This window comes from Carcharhinus amblyrhynchos, chromosome 9, assembly GCF_965287045.1.
Source record: "Carcharhinus amblyrhynchos chromosome 9, sCarAmb.v2.hapA, whole genome shotgun sequence".
NCBI classification, from domain to species: Eukaryota; Metazoa; Chordata; class Chondrichthyes; order Carcharhiniformes; family Carcharhinidae; genus Carcharhinus; species Carcharhinus amblyrhynchos.
Window position 1 is genome coordinate 46,013,287 of NC_137332.1, and position 17,582 is coordinate 46,030,868.

At 41.6% G+C, this 17,582-nt stretch overlaps 1 protein-coding gene across 1 annotated transcript in view; it reads right to left on the bottom strand.

Moving 5' to 3' along the window:
• cyp4t8 (cytochrome P450, family 4, subfamily T, polypeptide 8) overlaps window positions 1-17,582 on the bottom strand; it is a 78,094-nt gene that overhangs the window by 29,419 nt on the left and 31,093 nt on the right. Inside the window, exons 4-7 of the mRNA XM_080195560.1 lie at window positions 17,206-17,333; window positions 11,373-11,500; window positions 3,684-3,835; window positions 7-113 (exon numbers count right to left, since the gene is read on the bottom strand). Of these exons, the coding sequence (XP_080051686.1) occupies window positions 7-113; window positions 3,684-3,835; window positions 11,373-11,500; window positions 17,206-17,333 (515 nt within the window). The remainder of the gene's footprint in view (window positions 1-6; window positions 114-3,683; window positions 3,836-11,372; window positions 11,501-17,205; window positions 17,334-17,582) is intronic.

Consider the following 17,582-nt stretch of genomic DNA (forward strand, 5'->3'; position numbering starts at 1 on the left):
ACTTACCCTTGCACAAAGTAGAATATCCAAGAAATCTAGGTATCTCTTATCCTTGATTTTTTCCAATTCCTTCTCATTTTTCAGTGCCTCCTTCCTCTGGCGGATCACTTCCTCTATTGGACAGGAAGTCTCATTGGTACAAAATGGTAGATACAAACGATATTATTATTCTATGCATGCTTGCTAATTTCACTAGCCCAGGGAAGTAGCAACTTGTTGCAGGAATGTTGTTTATGTTTTGCTTTGTATCTTTATAAATGTTACTCTTAAGCAGTTTAAAAATATTTGCATGGGATGTTGATACTGGGGCTCAGAATATGCATTGTTCACACTCCAGTTGCTGAAAGAGACTGTTTCACCCTGACTGGGGAGTCTAGAATCAAGAGTAACAATCTCAGGATAAGGGGCCTCCCATTCAGAACAGAGATGAGAAGAAATTTCTTCAGTGAGAATGTTGAATCTTTGAAACTCTCTACCATAGCAGGTGATGAGTGCATGGAAAATAAGTGTATTCAAGACTGACGTTATTAGACTTCTGGGCAACAAGGTGATTGCAATATATGGGGACAGGGCAGGAAAGTGGAGTTGATTAGAATATCAGCCAGGATCTTTTTGAATGGTGAATCTGTCTCAAGGGCCATTTAACCTATTTTGACTCTTATGTCACCATTGAGTGTTTACAGATCAAGGATTACAAAGTTGGAAGCAGAGTAAATCATATTACAAAGCTTATTAAAGATCTTTAATATGTAAGCATGGTATTCAGCTCAACTAATCCATATTAATATTTACCCTCCACATGAGTTTCATACATAATTTCATGTGTGTACTTTGTTTCATTATCCCTTTATCACAATTGATTTCAATCACTTATCTAATTTATTCTTAAATATTGACATTGTTTCTGTTTCAATCACTAATTACACAACCTCACAACATACAGTGTAAAAAAATTATCACGTACATTCTCTCCCAAATCTTTTACATTTAATCTTATATTGACATCGCCTCATTCTGGACTCTTCAGTTAATGCAAATAACCTACTTATTTCTATTTTGTCCCATCAGTCATAATTTTAAAATCTTCTATAAAATCACTCAAAATCTCTTCTAAAATATAGTCCTAAATTTTCCTGTCTGATACCTGGCAGCCTGGCTAGCTCAGTCAGTAGAGCATGGCATTCTTAATCTCAAGGTTGTGGGCTCGAGTAGAGGGCTATGGGCAAATGGCACAGAAAAGGAGTTGAGGCTGGCATTGATCAGCCATGATCGTATTGAATGATGAGGAAGCTTGAAGTGCCTGTGGCCTATTCCTGGTTCTATTTCTTGTGTTCTTGTGTTGTGTTTTCTGCTAATTAGCTCAATATTGATGTGGAGTCCAAAACTGTGCCCAGTGCAGTCAGTTTTGTCAGGGTGACAGTGGCCCAAATGGTGATCTGTAAAGCCAGGGACAATGCCACCTCAGCTGTATTAAGAAGCCCTGACCCGATTCTATGTCCATCAGGAAATTAGCGGCCTGGCATTGGAGCTCCCATTCCTTTAAGGGGATTGTGGTGGCCAATGCTGGGACAGGAACAGCAGCGCGCATACCAGCTCAATACGAGGGATGACCTTGCCTAGGCAAATCAAGAAGACCCCTGCTGGAAGAATGTGGTGGGGAAAATATTGAGACATTGGTGAGGGAGAGGGGCGTTTTGTCAGGGATGTGCCTCACCACCGAATGGGGAGGGTGGGGGGCCATTTCTCCTGGATTAAAGAATCAGAAGAGCATGCCCTCAAGTCCACAGAGATGTCTCCAGCTTTAACTGAGCAGTCTAACCCTGCACCCCCTGCCCTTGCCTTCCGGTCTATATTCCAATACGCAGCACTGTGGTCATAATGAGATTTCACTTCAGTTCAGCAACTTTGATTTAGATCTATATTGTATCACTTACTATAAAATTGAATATTCCATAATGTCTTATAAATCTGAACACCCAATCCTTCTGCTCTTCCACATCGTCCAATATTTCCCCATTCAAAATGTAATTATTACTTTTGTTCAGTACCATCTCATATTTATTGCCATTGAATTTTATCTGCTCTGTTCATTCCACCATCTCAATAATATCCACTTGCAGCTTCCTTTGGAAAGCTCCAAATTACCCTGATAACATCTTCCACCAATAACCTCAAAGAGATACCTGTTACTGCACTGTTGTGATATTTCCGTTTCCAATTCCAGTCAAGCCCATATCCTCACTCTATGAGGCTGATTTGTAATGTGGATTAAACTATTGGAAGCTGTGTTGAGTCAGCCCAAGCCTCACAGCCATTAAGGAGAAGACACTTTCAGGATTTAGACTGGATTAAAATGAACGAACTGTGTATAATCCCAATAGCAAATGGATGTAACTAGTTTTCCTGGGTCATTTGAACCCATTGGCTGATTGCCCTTTAAAGTGGCCAGACACTATAGGGCCAATGAGGGTAATGCTATTGACGTGATGTACATGGATTTTCAAAAGACATTTGATACAGTGCCACATAACAGATTTGACAGAGTGAGCAGGTAAGAGACAGATGCAGAGATGCATTTTAGCAGGAAGAACATGGAGAGACAACATAAAATTCGGGATAAAGTTCTTTAGGGGGTGCAGGAATAGAGGGACTTGGGTGTATATGTGCTTAGATCATTGAAGGTGGCAGGACAGGTGGAGAGAGCAGTTAATAAAGCATATAGTATTCTGGACTTTATTAGCAGAGGCACAGTGTACAAGAGCAAGGATCTTATGTTGAATTTTCACAAGACACTAGTTTGAGCTCAGCTGTCATACTGTGTACAGTTCTGGGTGCCACACTATAGGAGGGATGTGAATGCATTGGAGGGAGTGCAGAAGAATGGCTCCAGGGAAATCATTGCAAAAGTATTTCACTGACTTAAATATAAATAGTTTTCTTTATGTTTTTCACCTATACATCAGCTCAAATGCAAAAGGAAACAATGGCTAATTATTTTGTTTGCTCTTTATTTTCAAGTAAATTCCTTGGCTCGTCAATATTTTGAGGAGAGTAGCTAATGATAATTAGGCTTGTAACTTTATTTTTTGATTCATTTCATGAATGTGGGCATTGCTGCCTAGGCCAGCTTTAATTGCCCTTTCCTAATTGTGCTTGCACTGAATGGCTTATTTCAGAGAGCATTGCTGTGAGTCTGGAGTCACATGTAGACCAGACCTGGTAAGGATGGCAGTTTTCCTCCCATAAAGGCCATTAGTGAACCAGGTATGCTTTTATGACAACCAACAATGGTTTCATGATCATCATTAGGCTTTTGATTCCAGATTTTTATTGAATTCAAATTTCACCATCTGCCAACTCAGGTCCCCGGACCATTCTTTTGGGTTTCTGGATAATTTGATCAGTGGCAATACCACTACATGCATCCACATTGAGTCTCTAATAAGCATCTTACAAATATCACAGCTGACAATGAGGCCAAAAGTAGAGGAAGGTTCTTATTCCCACTACTGACATCTCTCAATCTGATGGTGATTGAAAACAGTCAGTAAAAATTTTTAAATTTAAAAGCAAAACTATGCCAAACACCAAACTAGGAAATGTCCACAAATTTACACATCAACTCAAGTAACTAAGCATGGTGTATCTGAGCCACTTTAATTTGGCAAGTGTTTTACACTTACCAGTATGACGATGCGCCAGGTTGCAGGCTTTCCGAAAACGAAATCCGTGTGGACTTAGATAGTAGATAAGGTTGCTGTGATATGGGAAGATTCTAAACCGTTGGTTGGAGAGGATGCACAGCTCATACACAGCCTTGACGTATGAACTGTCACTGGGAAATTAAGACAGAATCCTTGAAATTAGATAATAGTCATTGTTAAGATTTATGACATCACGTTTGCAATTCATTAATGATTCAGACTGGACTGTGCAGCAATTTAGATAGAGATCAAAGGTATTATTAAGTCAGAACTTGCTTCCTTCCATGGGTGAGGAGGTGGCAGGTGCTATATAGAGAGAAATGGGGAAGCGGGACAAGGAATGATCTATTTTGGAAATGGTCTCTCTTCATTTGGTCAGCCAGTGGCATCAGATTGGGAATCGAGCTTTGCCACTGCCCCCTCGTCAAAGTAGTGATCCGAGAGTGTTTGCACAGGCCACAGAAGAACAGGAAACATTTGGGTTCATTGCTAACCTTAAAATACTGAATGCCTGGATTTTTAAAAATTCATTTACAGGATGTTGACTAGGCCATTTACTGCCCATCCCTAATTGCCCTTGAGGAAGGTGGTGCTGGCGAGCTGCCTTCTTGCAGTCCGCATGGTGTAGGTACACTGACACTGCTGTTAGGGAGGGAGGTCCAGGACAGTGAAGGTGATATATTTCCAAGTCAGGATGAATGCACCTTCACCATTCACAGGATGTGAATCATCATTCTCAACAATTTGCATTTACTGAAGAAAATATGTGGGATGGTGTATTTCTCTCATTTCAGTACTGAGCAACTATTGGGTTAACACTGCACCGCACAGCCCCAGGGACCTGGGTTCAATTCCGGCCTTGGGTGACTGTCTGTGTGGTGTTTGCACGTTCTCCCTGTGTCTGCGTGAATTTCCTCCAGGTGCTCCGGTTTCCTCCCACAGTCCAAAAATGTGTGAGTTAGGTTGATTGGCCATGCTAAATTGACCCTAGTGTTAGGGGATTAGCAGGATAAATATGTGGGGTTATGGGGATGCTACCTGGGTGGGATTGTGGTTGGTGCAGACTCGATGGGCCGAATGGCCTCCTTCTGCACTGTAAGGATTTTCTGATTCTATAATTAATCTGTGTAGTAGGTTATGTGTCCCTGAGCTATTTTCTTCCAGTCTGCTGGGAAAGCAGTTGTTACTTTGCAACATTTTAAAATACCAAATTTGATTGATTCAGCTGCTACATTCGATAGACAAACTCCAATCTTGTCAATATTATCAGCAGTAAAAGTTATTTTGTGACTCATAACTAGACTTGGTTGATTGTTAAAGGAGCATTGGTAAAGAATTATCACATTGCAAAAGACTCCAAGTTCAACCATTTTGTTAGTAAATTAGCTGTTTTCTTTAGCTTGGCATTGTTGAAAATTAACCAGAACAAATTTTTTAAAAGTAGAATTTCATTTTAAAAAACGTTTTTCTGCATGTTGTGCATATCATCACAAAATGACATGTCTTTTTCAGATCAGTATAAACAGCAACCCAGGGAAACTCCATTAATCGCTTTCACTATAACCTAGCTTTGTACATTTACCTCAATCTTCATTCATATACCTTTAATCATTACTTTCTATTTTTCTACAGTGAAGGCCATTTTAAACCCAGCTAATATTACTAATGGACTGTTATCCTTTTAAAGGCTATAATGCAGGACAATCAAGAACTAAAAATCCAAATAAATTATACAGACTAAATTGCACCTTCCATTCAGGTCAGAGGCTGGGACGTCTGTGAAAGCAACTCCTCTCCTGACTCCACAAAGCCTGCCCACCATCGACAGGGCACAAATCAGGAGTGTGATGAAATGCCCTCCACTATCTGGATAAATGCAACACTTAGGAGCTTCCAGGTCAAAGCAGCTCAAATTATCAACAGCCCATTCACCAGGTTAACCATTCGCTTCCTCCACCAGCAGTGCACTGTGACAGCAAGATGCACTGCAGCAATTTGTCAACCTTCCTATAACAGTACTTTCCAAACCCACAGGGGGAAATTCTCTCATCCCACTGCGCTAATTTTTTAGCATGGCAGGCTGGGAGCATCATGTGCTGGCCAATTTGCGGGATTTGCGCACGTGTTCCCAACTTGTACGCATCTCCCAGTGCCGGTTATCTGTTGCAGTCGGGACCATGCTGGAAACCAGCGGGAACAGCAGGTAAGTCATTGAAATCTTATTTTAATGTTATTTAAATGTATTTAGTGGGCCCAGGACTGAAGCCTCCAGGCCCGCTAGCATCTCCCACCCTGCCAGTATAATTTCACTCTCCACTTTTGGGGAACTCGTGGGACGACCCCGGTGGAGTGAAGGGGAGGGATTATCACTGTGGGGGCATGGGGAGCTGGAGATCAGGGCACTCTGGGACAGGAAGGGAGGCACATTTGGGCTGTGGGGGGGTTGGGGGGGGCGCGGTGGGGTGTTGGGGGAGCAGCATTGTGAGGGCCCTGGGCAGGCTAGCAATTGAGCTGGCCAGCAAACTTCAGGCTGACAGTTCAGGGCCACTGGACATGTGCAGAATTCCAGAAGTGTCGGACTCCAGCATAAATAGGACCCACCCCCGAGCTTTTAAGTATATTCACGATTGTGACTTCTGCATTACACAGAGTGTGGGAGATTCTAGTGTGAACTCCCACTGACAAAACAATCATGATTTACACCAGTTTTCCCACAAATTAAGCACTTAGAACTTTTTTGGGAGAATCGCCCCCACAATCTCTACTATTTAGAAAGACAAGGGCAACAGATACATGTAAACACCAACACCTGTAAGTTCCCCTTCAAGCCACACCACATCCTGACTTGGAACTATGTTCATTGTTCCTTCACTGTTATTGGGTCAAAAACCTGGAGTTCCTTTTCTAACAGCACAGTGGGTGTACCTGCACCAGATAGGCTGCCGTGGCTCAGTAAGACGGCTCATCACACCCTTTTCAAGGACAATTAGGAATGGGCATTAAATACTAGATTTGCTAGCAATGCTCACCTGCTAGAAACAAATTAAAAAAATCATCAATCCTTTTATTTCGTACAAAAATGGCAGAAGATCTATCAGGTAAAACGGATCAGCTGTGATTTTCTTCTTAGTCATATGTGAAAAGAGCAGTTGCCCCACCCCTGGCTACACTGCTGGATTTGACTATATCTGCAGGTATCTCAAGGTAGCGTACGCCACCGCATGTCACATTTTGGAACTTTTTTACACTTCTTATTCATGATTATTTTGGTTCTAATTTTAGATCACCCTCTTGGGAAGTTCCAAGTCCATGTATATCCCACAGACTCAGTCTTACTCTGCATATCTAGGTAATGTTTTATACTACGTGCAAGAAACCACATTTCAAAACCTTGTATGTTAACTGCTTTCACTACATCTGGATTATCGGAGATGAGCAAATGAAACCTCATACTCTCAGAATCGAATTTACTTTTAGATCCTTTCAGTGGATTTATTTTAACAAAAAATAAACAGTGAATAGGTAGCAGTCACAAAATAATTGTGTAGTTCCAGCAGAACGAATCACGTGACTCAAAAGGACACCAACAAAATACAAGTAACAAATTTGGTTACCAAATTAACTCTGGGAAAATGATATTCAAGTGCACACTACTTTTCTGAATAAAATTGTACATTTTCTGCCAATGTAGAGTTAGTCTAACAGTAAAGAAATGGGGCAGTGAGGCCTTCCATTAATACATCGATCCACAAAATGGCTACAGTAATTTGCCTCCATGATTCTTGCTGAAATCATGGGTCTATGTGGATTTTTCCTTGTGGCTGTGTCCAAGAATTATGTGACTTCCCTGTGTCAGTCTAAGATATGTCATCAATTAGAATCTGACTGGTGGCTTTTTTCCATCATGAACATTACCTTGTTTGTGGCTCTAAGGTTAGTAACGATATTCAAAGAATATATATTACCATCAAGGGCTCTGGCCAAGGAAGAAACATACAGATTGGCCAAAAAATAATAGGTCTGAGAATTGGGAACAGTTTAGAATTCCACAAAGAAGGACCAAGAGATTGATTAAGAAGGGGAAAATGTGGTACCAAAGTAAGCTTGTAGGGAACATAAGGACTGATACCAAGGGTTTCTACAGGTACATGAAAAGAAAGAGGTTGGTGAAGACAAATGTAGGTCCTCTACAGGCAGAAATGAGAGAATGTATAATAGGGGACTAAAAAATGGCTGAGCAACTGAAAACTTTCTTTGGTTTTGTCTTCACAAAAGAGGGCACAAATCAGACACTTGAAATGTTGGAGAATGCAAGATTTAAGTGAGAGGGAAGAACTGAAGGAGATCACTATTAGTAGAGAAATGGTGCTGGGAAAATTGATGCGATTGAAGGTGGCTAAATCCCCAGAGCCTGATAATCTACACCCCAGAGTACTTAAGGAAGTGGCTCTAGAAATAGTGGATACATTGGTGGTCATCTTCCAGGATTCTATAGACTCTGGAACAGTTCCTGCAGATTGGAAGATAGCTAGTGTCACTCCAATATTCAAAAAGGGAAGTAGAGAGAAAACAAGGAATTACAGACCAATAAGCCTAACATCGCCAGTGGGGAAAATTCTTGAATCCATTATCGAGGGCTGTATAGAGGAGCATTTAGAAAGCAGTGGCAGGATCAGACAGAGTCAGCATGGATTTATGAAGGGGAAATCATGCTTGACAAATCTGTTGGAATTCTTTGAAGATGTAACAAGTAGGGTTGACCAGGGGGAGCCAGTCGATGTGGTATACTTGGAGTTTCAGAAAGCATTGAACAAAGTCCCACACAAAAGATTATCATGCAAGATTAAAACACATAGGATTGGAGGAAGGATATTGAGATGGATAGAACACTGGTTGGCAGAGAGGAAACAAAAATCGAAATTTTACCAGCACGCCCGCCCCGATTCCAGGACAGGTGAGACTCGGAGAATGGCATTCTCCATTGGCCTCAGGTGAGGTCGTATGAACATTGGGCAGACATGCTAATAAAATTCTGATCAAAGAGTAGGAATTAATGGGTGCTTTTCAAATTGGCAGGCATGAACTAGTTGGATGCCACGGGAATCAGAGCTGGGGCCTCAGCTATTCACAATATATATTAATGATTTGGATAAAGGAACAAAATGTAGCATCTCAAAGTTTTCAGATGATACCAAGTTGGGTCGGAGGGTGAACTGTGATGAGAATGCAGAGACTTCAGCATGATCTGGACAGGTTGGATGAGTGGACAAATCAATTGCAGATGCAAGGTAGTTAGGATAAATGTGAGGTTATTCACTTTGGGAGCAAAAACAAGAAAGCAGATTATCACCTGAATGATTGTAAATTGGGAAAGGGAAGTGTGTAGCAGGAACCAAAAGAGAAAATGCTGGAAAATCTCAGCCGGTCTGGCAGCATCTGTAAGGAGAGAAAAGAACTGACTTTTTGAGTCCAGATGACCTTTTGTCAGCTCTTTTCTCTCTTTACAGATGCTGCCAGACTTGCTGAGATTTTCCAGCATTTTCTCTTTTGGTTTCAGGTTCCAGCATCCGCAGTAATTTGCTTTTATCCAGTGAGCAGCGGGACCTGGGTATCCTTGTTCACTAGTCACTGAAGATAAGCGTGCAGGTGCAGCAGGCACTAAAGAAGGCAAATGGTATGTTGACCTTCATTGCGAGAGGATTCGAGTACAGGAGCAGGGATGTGTTGTTGCAACTATACAGGGCCTTGGTGAGGCCATACCTAGAGTATTGTGTGCAGTTTTGGCCTCCTTTTCTGAGGAAGGATGCTCTTGCTCTTGAGGGAGTGCAGCGAAGGTTTACCAGGTTGATCCTGGGGATGGTGGGACTGATGTATGAGTAGAAATTGACAAGGTTAGAATTGTTTTTGCTGGAGTTCAGACAAATGAGGTTGGGTGCGTTGTGGGGTTGGGGGGGGGGGGGGAGTAATCTCATAGAGACTTATAAAATTCTAACAGGTCTAGACAGGATGGATGTAGGGAGGATATTCCCAATGGTGGGGGTGTCCATGACCAGGGGTCACAGTCTGAGGATTCGGGGTAGACCATTTATAATGGAGGTGAGGAGACATTTCTTCAACCAGAGTGTTATGGGCCTGTGGAATTTATTACCACAGGAAGCAGTTGATGCCAAAACATTGATTGTATTCAAGAGGCAGCTAGATATAGCACCTTGCGAGTGAGATCAAAGGTTTTGGGGAGAAAGCTGGATTAGGCTGTTAAATTGGATGATCAGCCATGATTGTAATGAATGGTGGAGCAGGCTCAAAGGGCCAAACAACCTCCTCCTGCTCCTATCTTCTATGTTTCTATGTAACATAATTTCCGATTAGGACCTGATTTTCACAGAATCAGAAAAACTCCATGGATTTTAAAAGTACAGGTGGAACCCATATCCAACTGGTCCAATTTCTGGTGGTAGGCAAAGGAGGTGGTGCATGAGGGGGAAAATGAAACTCAGCAGAGCTATTTGCTGAGTTCAAACAGAACCAATTCTGGCTGGCCCAAGGGCCTTAACCCAGAGTGTGAGAGTTAAGAATTGATGAGGTCTATGGAAACACTCTTGAAGGGCTGACCATCTCTGTATAACTGTCATGATCTGAAGTGTTTTAAATGCCCTGCTCTTTAAACCGCATCTGTCAGTAATAGTTTAAAAAATTCTCTGCTGCTGTTAATCAAATTGAGCTCGTTCTTCTCAGATGATTGTAGCTTTTGAAACCCAGCCAAGTTTTAACCTCTGCTGGACTGCTTACTGACAGGAAAAGGTTTAAACAAAACCTTGTAGTTGTGCAGTTTCAATGGAGCCCTCTGTTGACGTTTCCTCAAGGGCTATAAATGCTTGGCTGGGTTTCAGAAGCTACAATCGCCTGAGAAGGGTGATCCGAGTTCAGTTTGATTAGCAGCTTAAATAGGCTACTAATGGAATAGTTGTCTTTGATGACACTACTGATTGGAGGTTTTTACAAGACATGAACCTTTTAAGGAGACTTAAATGCTTTGAATGGATTATATGAGTTGGAGCTTTTTCACCATCAAGTGTGTATGAGTGAAAATTGAATTAGAATGCTTGAATTTATTTTTTCTGAAATCAAAATGGCTCCTGCAGTCTGCCCATGGAAGATACTGGAGGAGTAGCAATGAAAGTGGTTTGGGGGGCATGTGGAGCCATGCGGTGGTCAGAGGGCAGTAGTTGGCATTGAGAGTATGAGGGGGTTATGGGGAAGTGAAGTGTATAAATTGCCATTGTTGGCATGGGGATGATTGGGGGCATGTGCGGACATAGAGTTGGCATGGAGGATATGAGGATCCATTATGTTGGATGTGGGAGGATAATGTGTTATGAGGGACGAGAGTAATAGGACCTAGCAACTTCTAGAATTACTGGAATGCAGTCCCAGTGAACTGTCAGAGCGAGGCCAGTTCTGACGAAGGGTCATCTAGACTTGAAACATTGGCTCTATTCTCTCCCCACAAATGCTGTCAAACCTGCTGAGATTTTCCAGCATTTTCTGTTTTTGTTGGCCTTATATAATTTGATGCAAAGATCACAAATAATTTTTTGTGATTCTCTTCAAATCATTAAGATAAAAGCTGCAGCATAAGTTATTTTGTAAATGTTTCCAAATTCTAACCTCTCAATCTGGCAATTGCCACGGTAACTGAAGGCACATTTCAGAATACTATCCAATGTCATAAGGCTGATGTGTTGGTAAAGCTCCATGGTTTGATTTTCTTTTTTGCAAAGTTGTTCCCATTTCTCCTGTGTAAACAAACATTCATTTTCAACTCATTGTTCAGCAACCATTTATAAAGAACAAACAGGTATTAGGTTATCAATCAACTGAAGAAACATAAGGCACTACTTTTGTTTGTCTTTTCACTATGTTCTCCTCCTCCAATCTCTTATTTAAATGGCTGGTGCATTTCCAATACTGGGTGTGGGAAGGATAGCTTACTGATGGTTGGTTTAGTTCAGTTGGCCATTCGGCTGGTGAACGATGCGAAGAGCGCGGGTTTAATTCCTGTACTGGCTGAGTTTATTCATAAAGGTCACCTTCTTAACTTTGCCCCTTAGTTGGCGTGATTCTCAGGCTAAATCACCACCTTTGAGGGGAGAGCAGTGTATACTTATCTGGGATTATGGTGATTTTACTTTTACTGTATGTGGAGGTCAGGCTTTTCTAGGCAGGAACACTGTGCTGAATTAAGTCAAGTAAAGTTTAGTGAGTGGTGAGGTCCACCATTAAAAACAAACAAAAGGCAATAAATAAACACCCAATAATGAAAGTAATCAAAGTCATTAGTAGTATGATGCAGCTTAAGCTATGATGAGGTCAGGCTCTATTACACATTCAGTAAGACATCTTGGAGACAAAAATTCAATGATCAAAAACTGGTGCAAGGATCATGATGTGTGACTGTCCAAAAGCTGTTGATTGTAATACATGCAGCAAATCAGCTTGATGCTGTTTATTCATTTCAGTGATTATCAGAGGCAAGTCAATACCTGCCTTCTTTGATTACCACTTCCTTTGATGCAGCACCACCTGCTCATTTGTCATTTAATCCCTTTTATATTCCATTCTATCACAAATCAACCCTTTCTTTATTCTCACCCTCCCCTCTAGACTTGCCTCTAACAGAGCAAGATCCCAGGACCTCATAGTCACACCCTTCTGTTGTGGTCACCTCCCATTTAGGTTACAGCTCCAACTAGGAAAAGCACCCACTCAGCTACAGTTTCAATAGTAACCAGCATGTAGGAACCAGGAAACAACGCCTGCTTGGCAGCCAGCACATCCCCTCGGAATGTGATGTTAGTGTACTTTTAAGAGGCTTTTTTAAATTGTGGTCACAGCCTTGGGTAATGTCATTGCTGGAAAGAGTAAAATAAATGGACAAGTCAAGTGACAGATGTGTTTTGGCTTTCAGTTACGTTTTGGCTGCAATATTAGAAGTAGTTGTAGGAGCAAGCTAGAAACAAGTCTCTTTCTCTCTCTTTTTTGCTTTGAAAATTTTACCAGTTAGCTGAAAGAAAGGCTTGTTGCCAAGCTGCAATAAAGAATCTGTGCTTTGGTGTTTTGGGAAGCTGATCTGATGACAAACGGCTCTTGAGTTTTCAAGATCATTTGAAATCAGCATTCAACCCAGGGAACTGGATTCCAGTATCATGTGAGCTTCAGCCTGTGCAGTAATAAATCTTTTTGAAGAGATTGTTTATGGGATATTGATTTTGATTGGAACATCTGATATATATTGGTTAAGGGTTATACATTATTGTGGTTATTTTGATTTGTAATTGATAAAAGTTATTGCTAATTTTCATTCCATATATGTTAACTATATTCTTAAATAAACTTTGTCTGAGAAAAGCCCCCTAGTGGATCTTCTCAATCACATATGAGGTGGAACATATGCTTATCCGAGCCAAATTCAAGATGCAAAAATTATGATTCAGGCAGGCTTCATAAAACACTTTGGAGTTTCTAACTTGTACTATAACAGGAGCAAAGGATGCCCCAACATGAAGGGAAGGTAAGGCCTTTGGGTGACCCACCCAAAACCTCTGGAACCACCAGCTCAGAAAACAACAATAGCCCTCATCCTTGGCCCCAATCTGTATTTGTATGTGTCCCCAGCATTCTCCCTCATGCCCCTTGCATTTTGAACCTCCTGAGGTGTAGTGGCCACCCGAGTGCTCACCTCCAATATCCCCCTTGGAGGTGATGGCGCCAGATTCATGCTTATGTAGAGCTGTTGTAAATGGTGCCAACATGACATACATTAGTATCAGCTAAATATTCACTGCGGGTTCAATATCCGGAGTGAGTGCTCACTAATGATATGCTGATGCATTCAATTTAGGTTCCCTGGCGTGTTTCACATCACTCCATCAGCAAGGTTCAAAATTGGGAAATAGGATCTTGCCGGTGAGATACACAGTTTTTTCAAATTCTCCACATTTTGAACCACTATTCCCACACATGGACAGAGTGGGCTCAGGATCCTGCCCATCAAATTCCATTTCTGTTGCTCAGATTGTACTTGCTGTGTCTATGGTATCAATATTGTTAATGTAAGGTGTGCTGAAAGGCATTTTAAAACAGGTCTAAGATGTGTTGGATGGTATCTTACAACTGGTTTTGAAGTTTCTGTTCTAGGCATTTCTGAAAATATTAGGTAACTAAGTGTGTGGACGAAGGTAAAGCAGTAGATGTCGTATACATGGATTTTAGGAAGGCATTTGATAAGGTCCCCCATGGTAGGCTCATGAAGAAAGTAAGGAGGTGTGGAATAGAAGGAAATTTGGCTAATTGGATAAGTAACTGGCTGTATCATAGAAGACAGAGGGTGGTGGTGGAGGGAAAATTTTCAGACTGGAGGCCAGTTACCAGTGGTGTACCACAGGGGTCAGTGCTGGGTCCTTTGCTTTTTGTGATTTTTATCAATGACTTGGAAGAAGGGGCTGAAGGGTGGGTTAGTAAATTTGCTGATGACACCAAGATTGGTGGAGTAGTGGATGAGGTGCAGGGCTCTTGCAGGCTGCAAACAGACATTGATAGGATACAGAGCTGGGCTGAACAGTGGCAGATGGAGTTTAATCCTGATAAGTGTGAGGTGATTCATTTTGGTAGGACAAACTTGGATGCGAATTATAGGGTCAACAGCAGGGTTCTAAGGGATGTGGAGGAACAGAGAGATCTTGGGGTTCATATCCACAGATCTCTGAAGGTTGCCACTCAAGTGGATAGAGCCGTGAAGAAGGCTTATAGTGTGTTAGCGTTCATTAGCAGGGGGTTTGAGTTTAAGAGCCGTGGGGTTATGCTGCAACTATACAGGACCTTGGTGAGACCACACTTGGAATATTGTGTTCAGTTCTGGTCACCTCATTATAAGGATGTGGAAGCATTGGAGAGAGTGCAGAGGAAATTTATCAGGATCCTGCCTGGTTTGGAGGGTAGGTCTTTTTGGAAAGGTTGAGGGCACTGGGGCTTTTCTCTTTGGAGCGGAGGAGGATGAGAGGTGACTTAATAGAGGTTTATAAGATGATGAGAGGGATTGATAGAGTGGACGTGCAGAGACTATTTCCTCAGGTGGATGTTGCTGTTACTAGGGGGCATAACTATAAGGTTCATGGTGGGAGATATAGACAGGATATCCAAGGTAGATTCTTCACCCAGAGACTGGTTGGGGTGTGGAATAAACTGCCTGCTGTGATATTGGAGTCAGATACTTTAGGAACTTTCAAATGGTTATTGGATAGGCATATGGAGCACTCCAGAATTATAGGGAGGGGATAGTTTGATCTTGGGATTGGACATAGCTCGGCACAACATTGAGGGCCAAAGGGCCTGTACTGTGCTGTAATGTTCTATGTTCTTAAGTGTGTTCTTCTTATTGTAGAATGATATAGTATAAACCCAAAATTGGCCATTCAACCCAACCAGTTTATACCAGCATTTATGCTCTACTCAAGCCTCCATTCCTCAAATAAAACTAAATACTTTGGATGCTGGAAATCTGAAATAAATCAGGAAATGCTGAGAAAACTCAACAGATTTAGCAGCATCTGTGGAGAGAGAAACAGAGTTAACGTTTTGAGTCTGTATGCTCTTCTTCAGACCATGGAAGAAAACAAAAGTAATTGACATCTCTTTGTCTGATGTAAATAAACATTGAGCCATTGATGAAATACATACATAATGGAAATATTTGCTCTTAGTCAATCATACATAATGAGGCTTGGCTCAGACTTACATTAGTATGTTGAAACAGTTCCACAAAAGGGAAAAAATTGCTTGAATGCCAACTTTATTCTTAGTTCTTATTTTATCTATGGCTCGATATTTATTTATTCAAGATGAAGAAGTGTCAGGTGCTTGAATTTCTGCCATTGATGCTTTAAAGGTTGGTTGCTTGACTTTTAGTGACTTGCAGCAAGCAGTTTTAAAAACAAAAGTTATGAATTTTTTTAAAGCATTTTCACATGTGCACTTGTTACTATAACATTTATTGGTTTGGTGCAGTGTGTAATGGGTGGAGGGCCACAGGTTAGCATGGAGGAAAGAGGAGCCATTGGATGTGGGTGGACGGGTTTGGGTTGACAAGCAGAGTATGTGAACCCATTGGGCACAGGTGGAAGGTATGGTGGGTCATTGTGAGTAGGTGGAGGAGCATAGATTGGCTTGGAGAGTATCAGGGCCATTGGGGTTGGGTGGGGGCATGACTGGCATCAGTTTATATGGATACGGTATGGAGAGTGGATCAGGAGGTAGTAGAAGGCATGAGGGCTAATGGACCATGGCAGACCTTTTAGTCAGCCTGCCTCAACAGTTGGCAGCTCCTGTGTCCAGCTCTACTTTGCGAGGGTACTTTTGCCCCAAGCAGGCACATTGAACCAGGAACTTTCTCAACTCTCACTACTCAATCTGACATGAAAATTGAGTCTACATCTTGGTTTGGTCCTCAGTTGGAAAAATGAAGTTGATAACCATTTCAGTGCTGAAAGGATGGATTGTAAACTGTACAAAATTCTTTGCCAAGTTGATGCAGATCCTTGATATGATGCAAAAGTTTCCAATACCCCTGGTATTTCATTGTTATACTCATCACCATGTTTCTGTCACCTCTTCAATTGAAGTCCTCATCTGAGTTCTTTGCAACAGAGTTGACACCCTCAATCCTTGCCCCCTATCTGTGTCTCACCACATGCAGATCTCACCTCAGCTGTCCTCTAAATCAGGGGTCTCCAAACTATGGCCCGTGGGCCACATCCAGCCTGCAATGGGCCGCATCCGGATTGGTATTTGGAGACTGCTGCTCTAAATAACAGAGGGTGTTAGTATCTGAACTAATGGTTGTGTGTATATAATTGAGTGATGCTGTATCTTCACCATAATTGTATTCTTGGTAATTACCTCGCTAGATTGCACTTCTTGCCACCTGACAAGAATAAAGCCATGGTGTGGCCTGTTGACAGGGAGGGAATGTAGGAGATCTATGTTTAACCATGTACAACCTGGCATGCTGCTCATATTATGCACATGAATCAATTCTACAACTCAATGCCTGCCCCCATTCCCAGGGATTATCCAATTTAGCCCTAATCATCTGTCTTTTCCCAATGTAAGACCGACATTCATTCAGTCGTGTTTTCTAGTGGTTTAAAACACAGCAAGTTATTAATGCAGCTTTTGTGAAGGATGTACTTCACTGAAATTAATAGCTCTCATTTCAACAGCACTATTCCTTTTTTCCAGATGTCATTACTGTTTAATACAGCAAGCAAAAAGAAACACATGGGAAATATGCATTAGGGGATATAATCGTTTACTGTACAAAAATGATCTCTTTACCATTGATGGAAATTACTAAGTGCTTACGGGTAAATTAAAACATAAAATAATTAATAACAATTTCTACCAGAAAAGAGCAATGAATTAAAGATTTCCCCGGTGAACATACCAGCATGATTTGAGTGGAATCTGCAACCAGTCTTACGTATGGCTTCAGAACATCGTAGTGAAATCCAGGTGTTAGCAGTCGTCTGTGGCGAAACCATTTCTGGCCAGCACTCACCAGTAAACCCTCACCTGAAAAATAAATACATTCACTCCTGAACGTGATCAATTTTTAAACATGTACGGTAATTCCTTGCATAACATTGTAACTGCATTCCTGGAAAGACTGGTGTGAGTGATAGCTCGAGGAATGAACAGTGAGAGGCAGAAAGCAACCTATGGAATGAGAGCAGCTTCAAATAGCAGGGTTGTGGAGGTAAGTCACAAGCTAGAGAGGCACTAAGGCTTGAGGGCTGGGAATGAGAGGATTGGCGAGAGGGA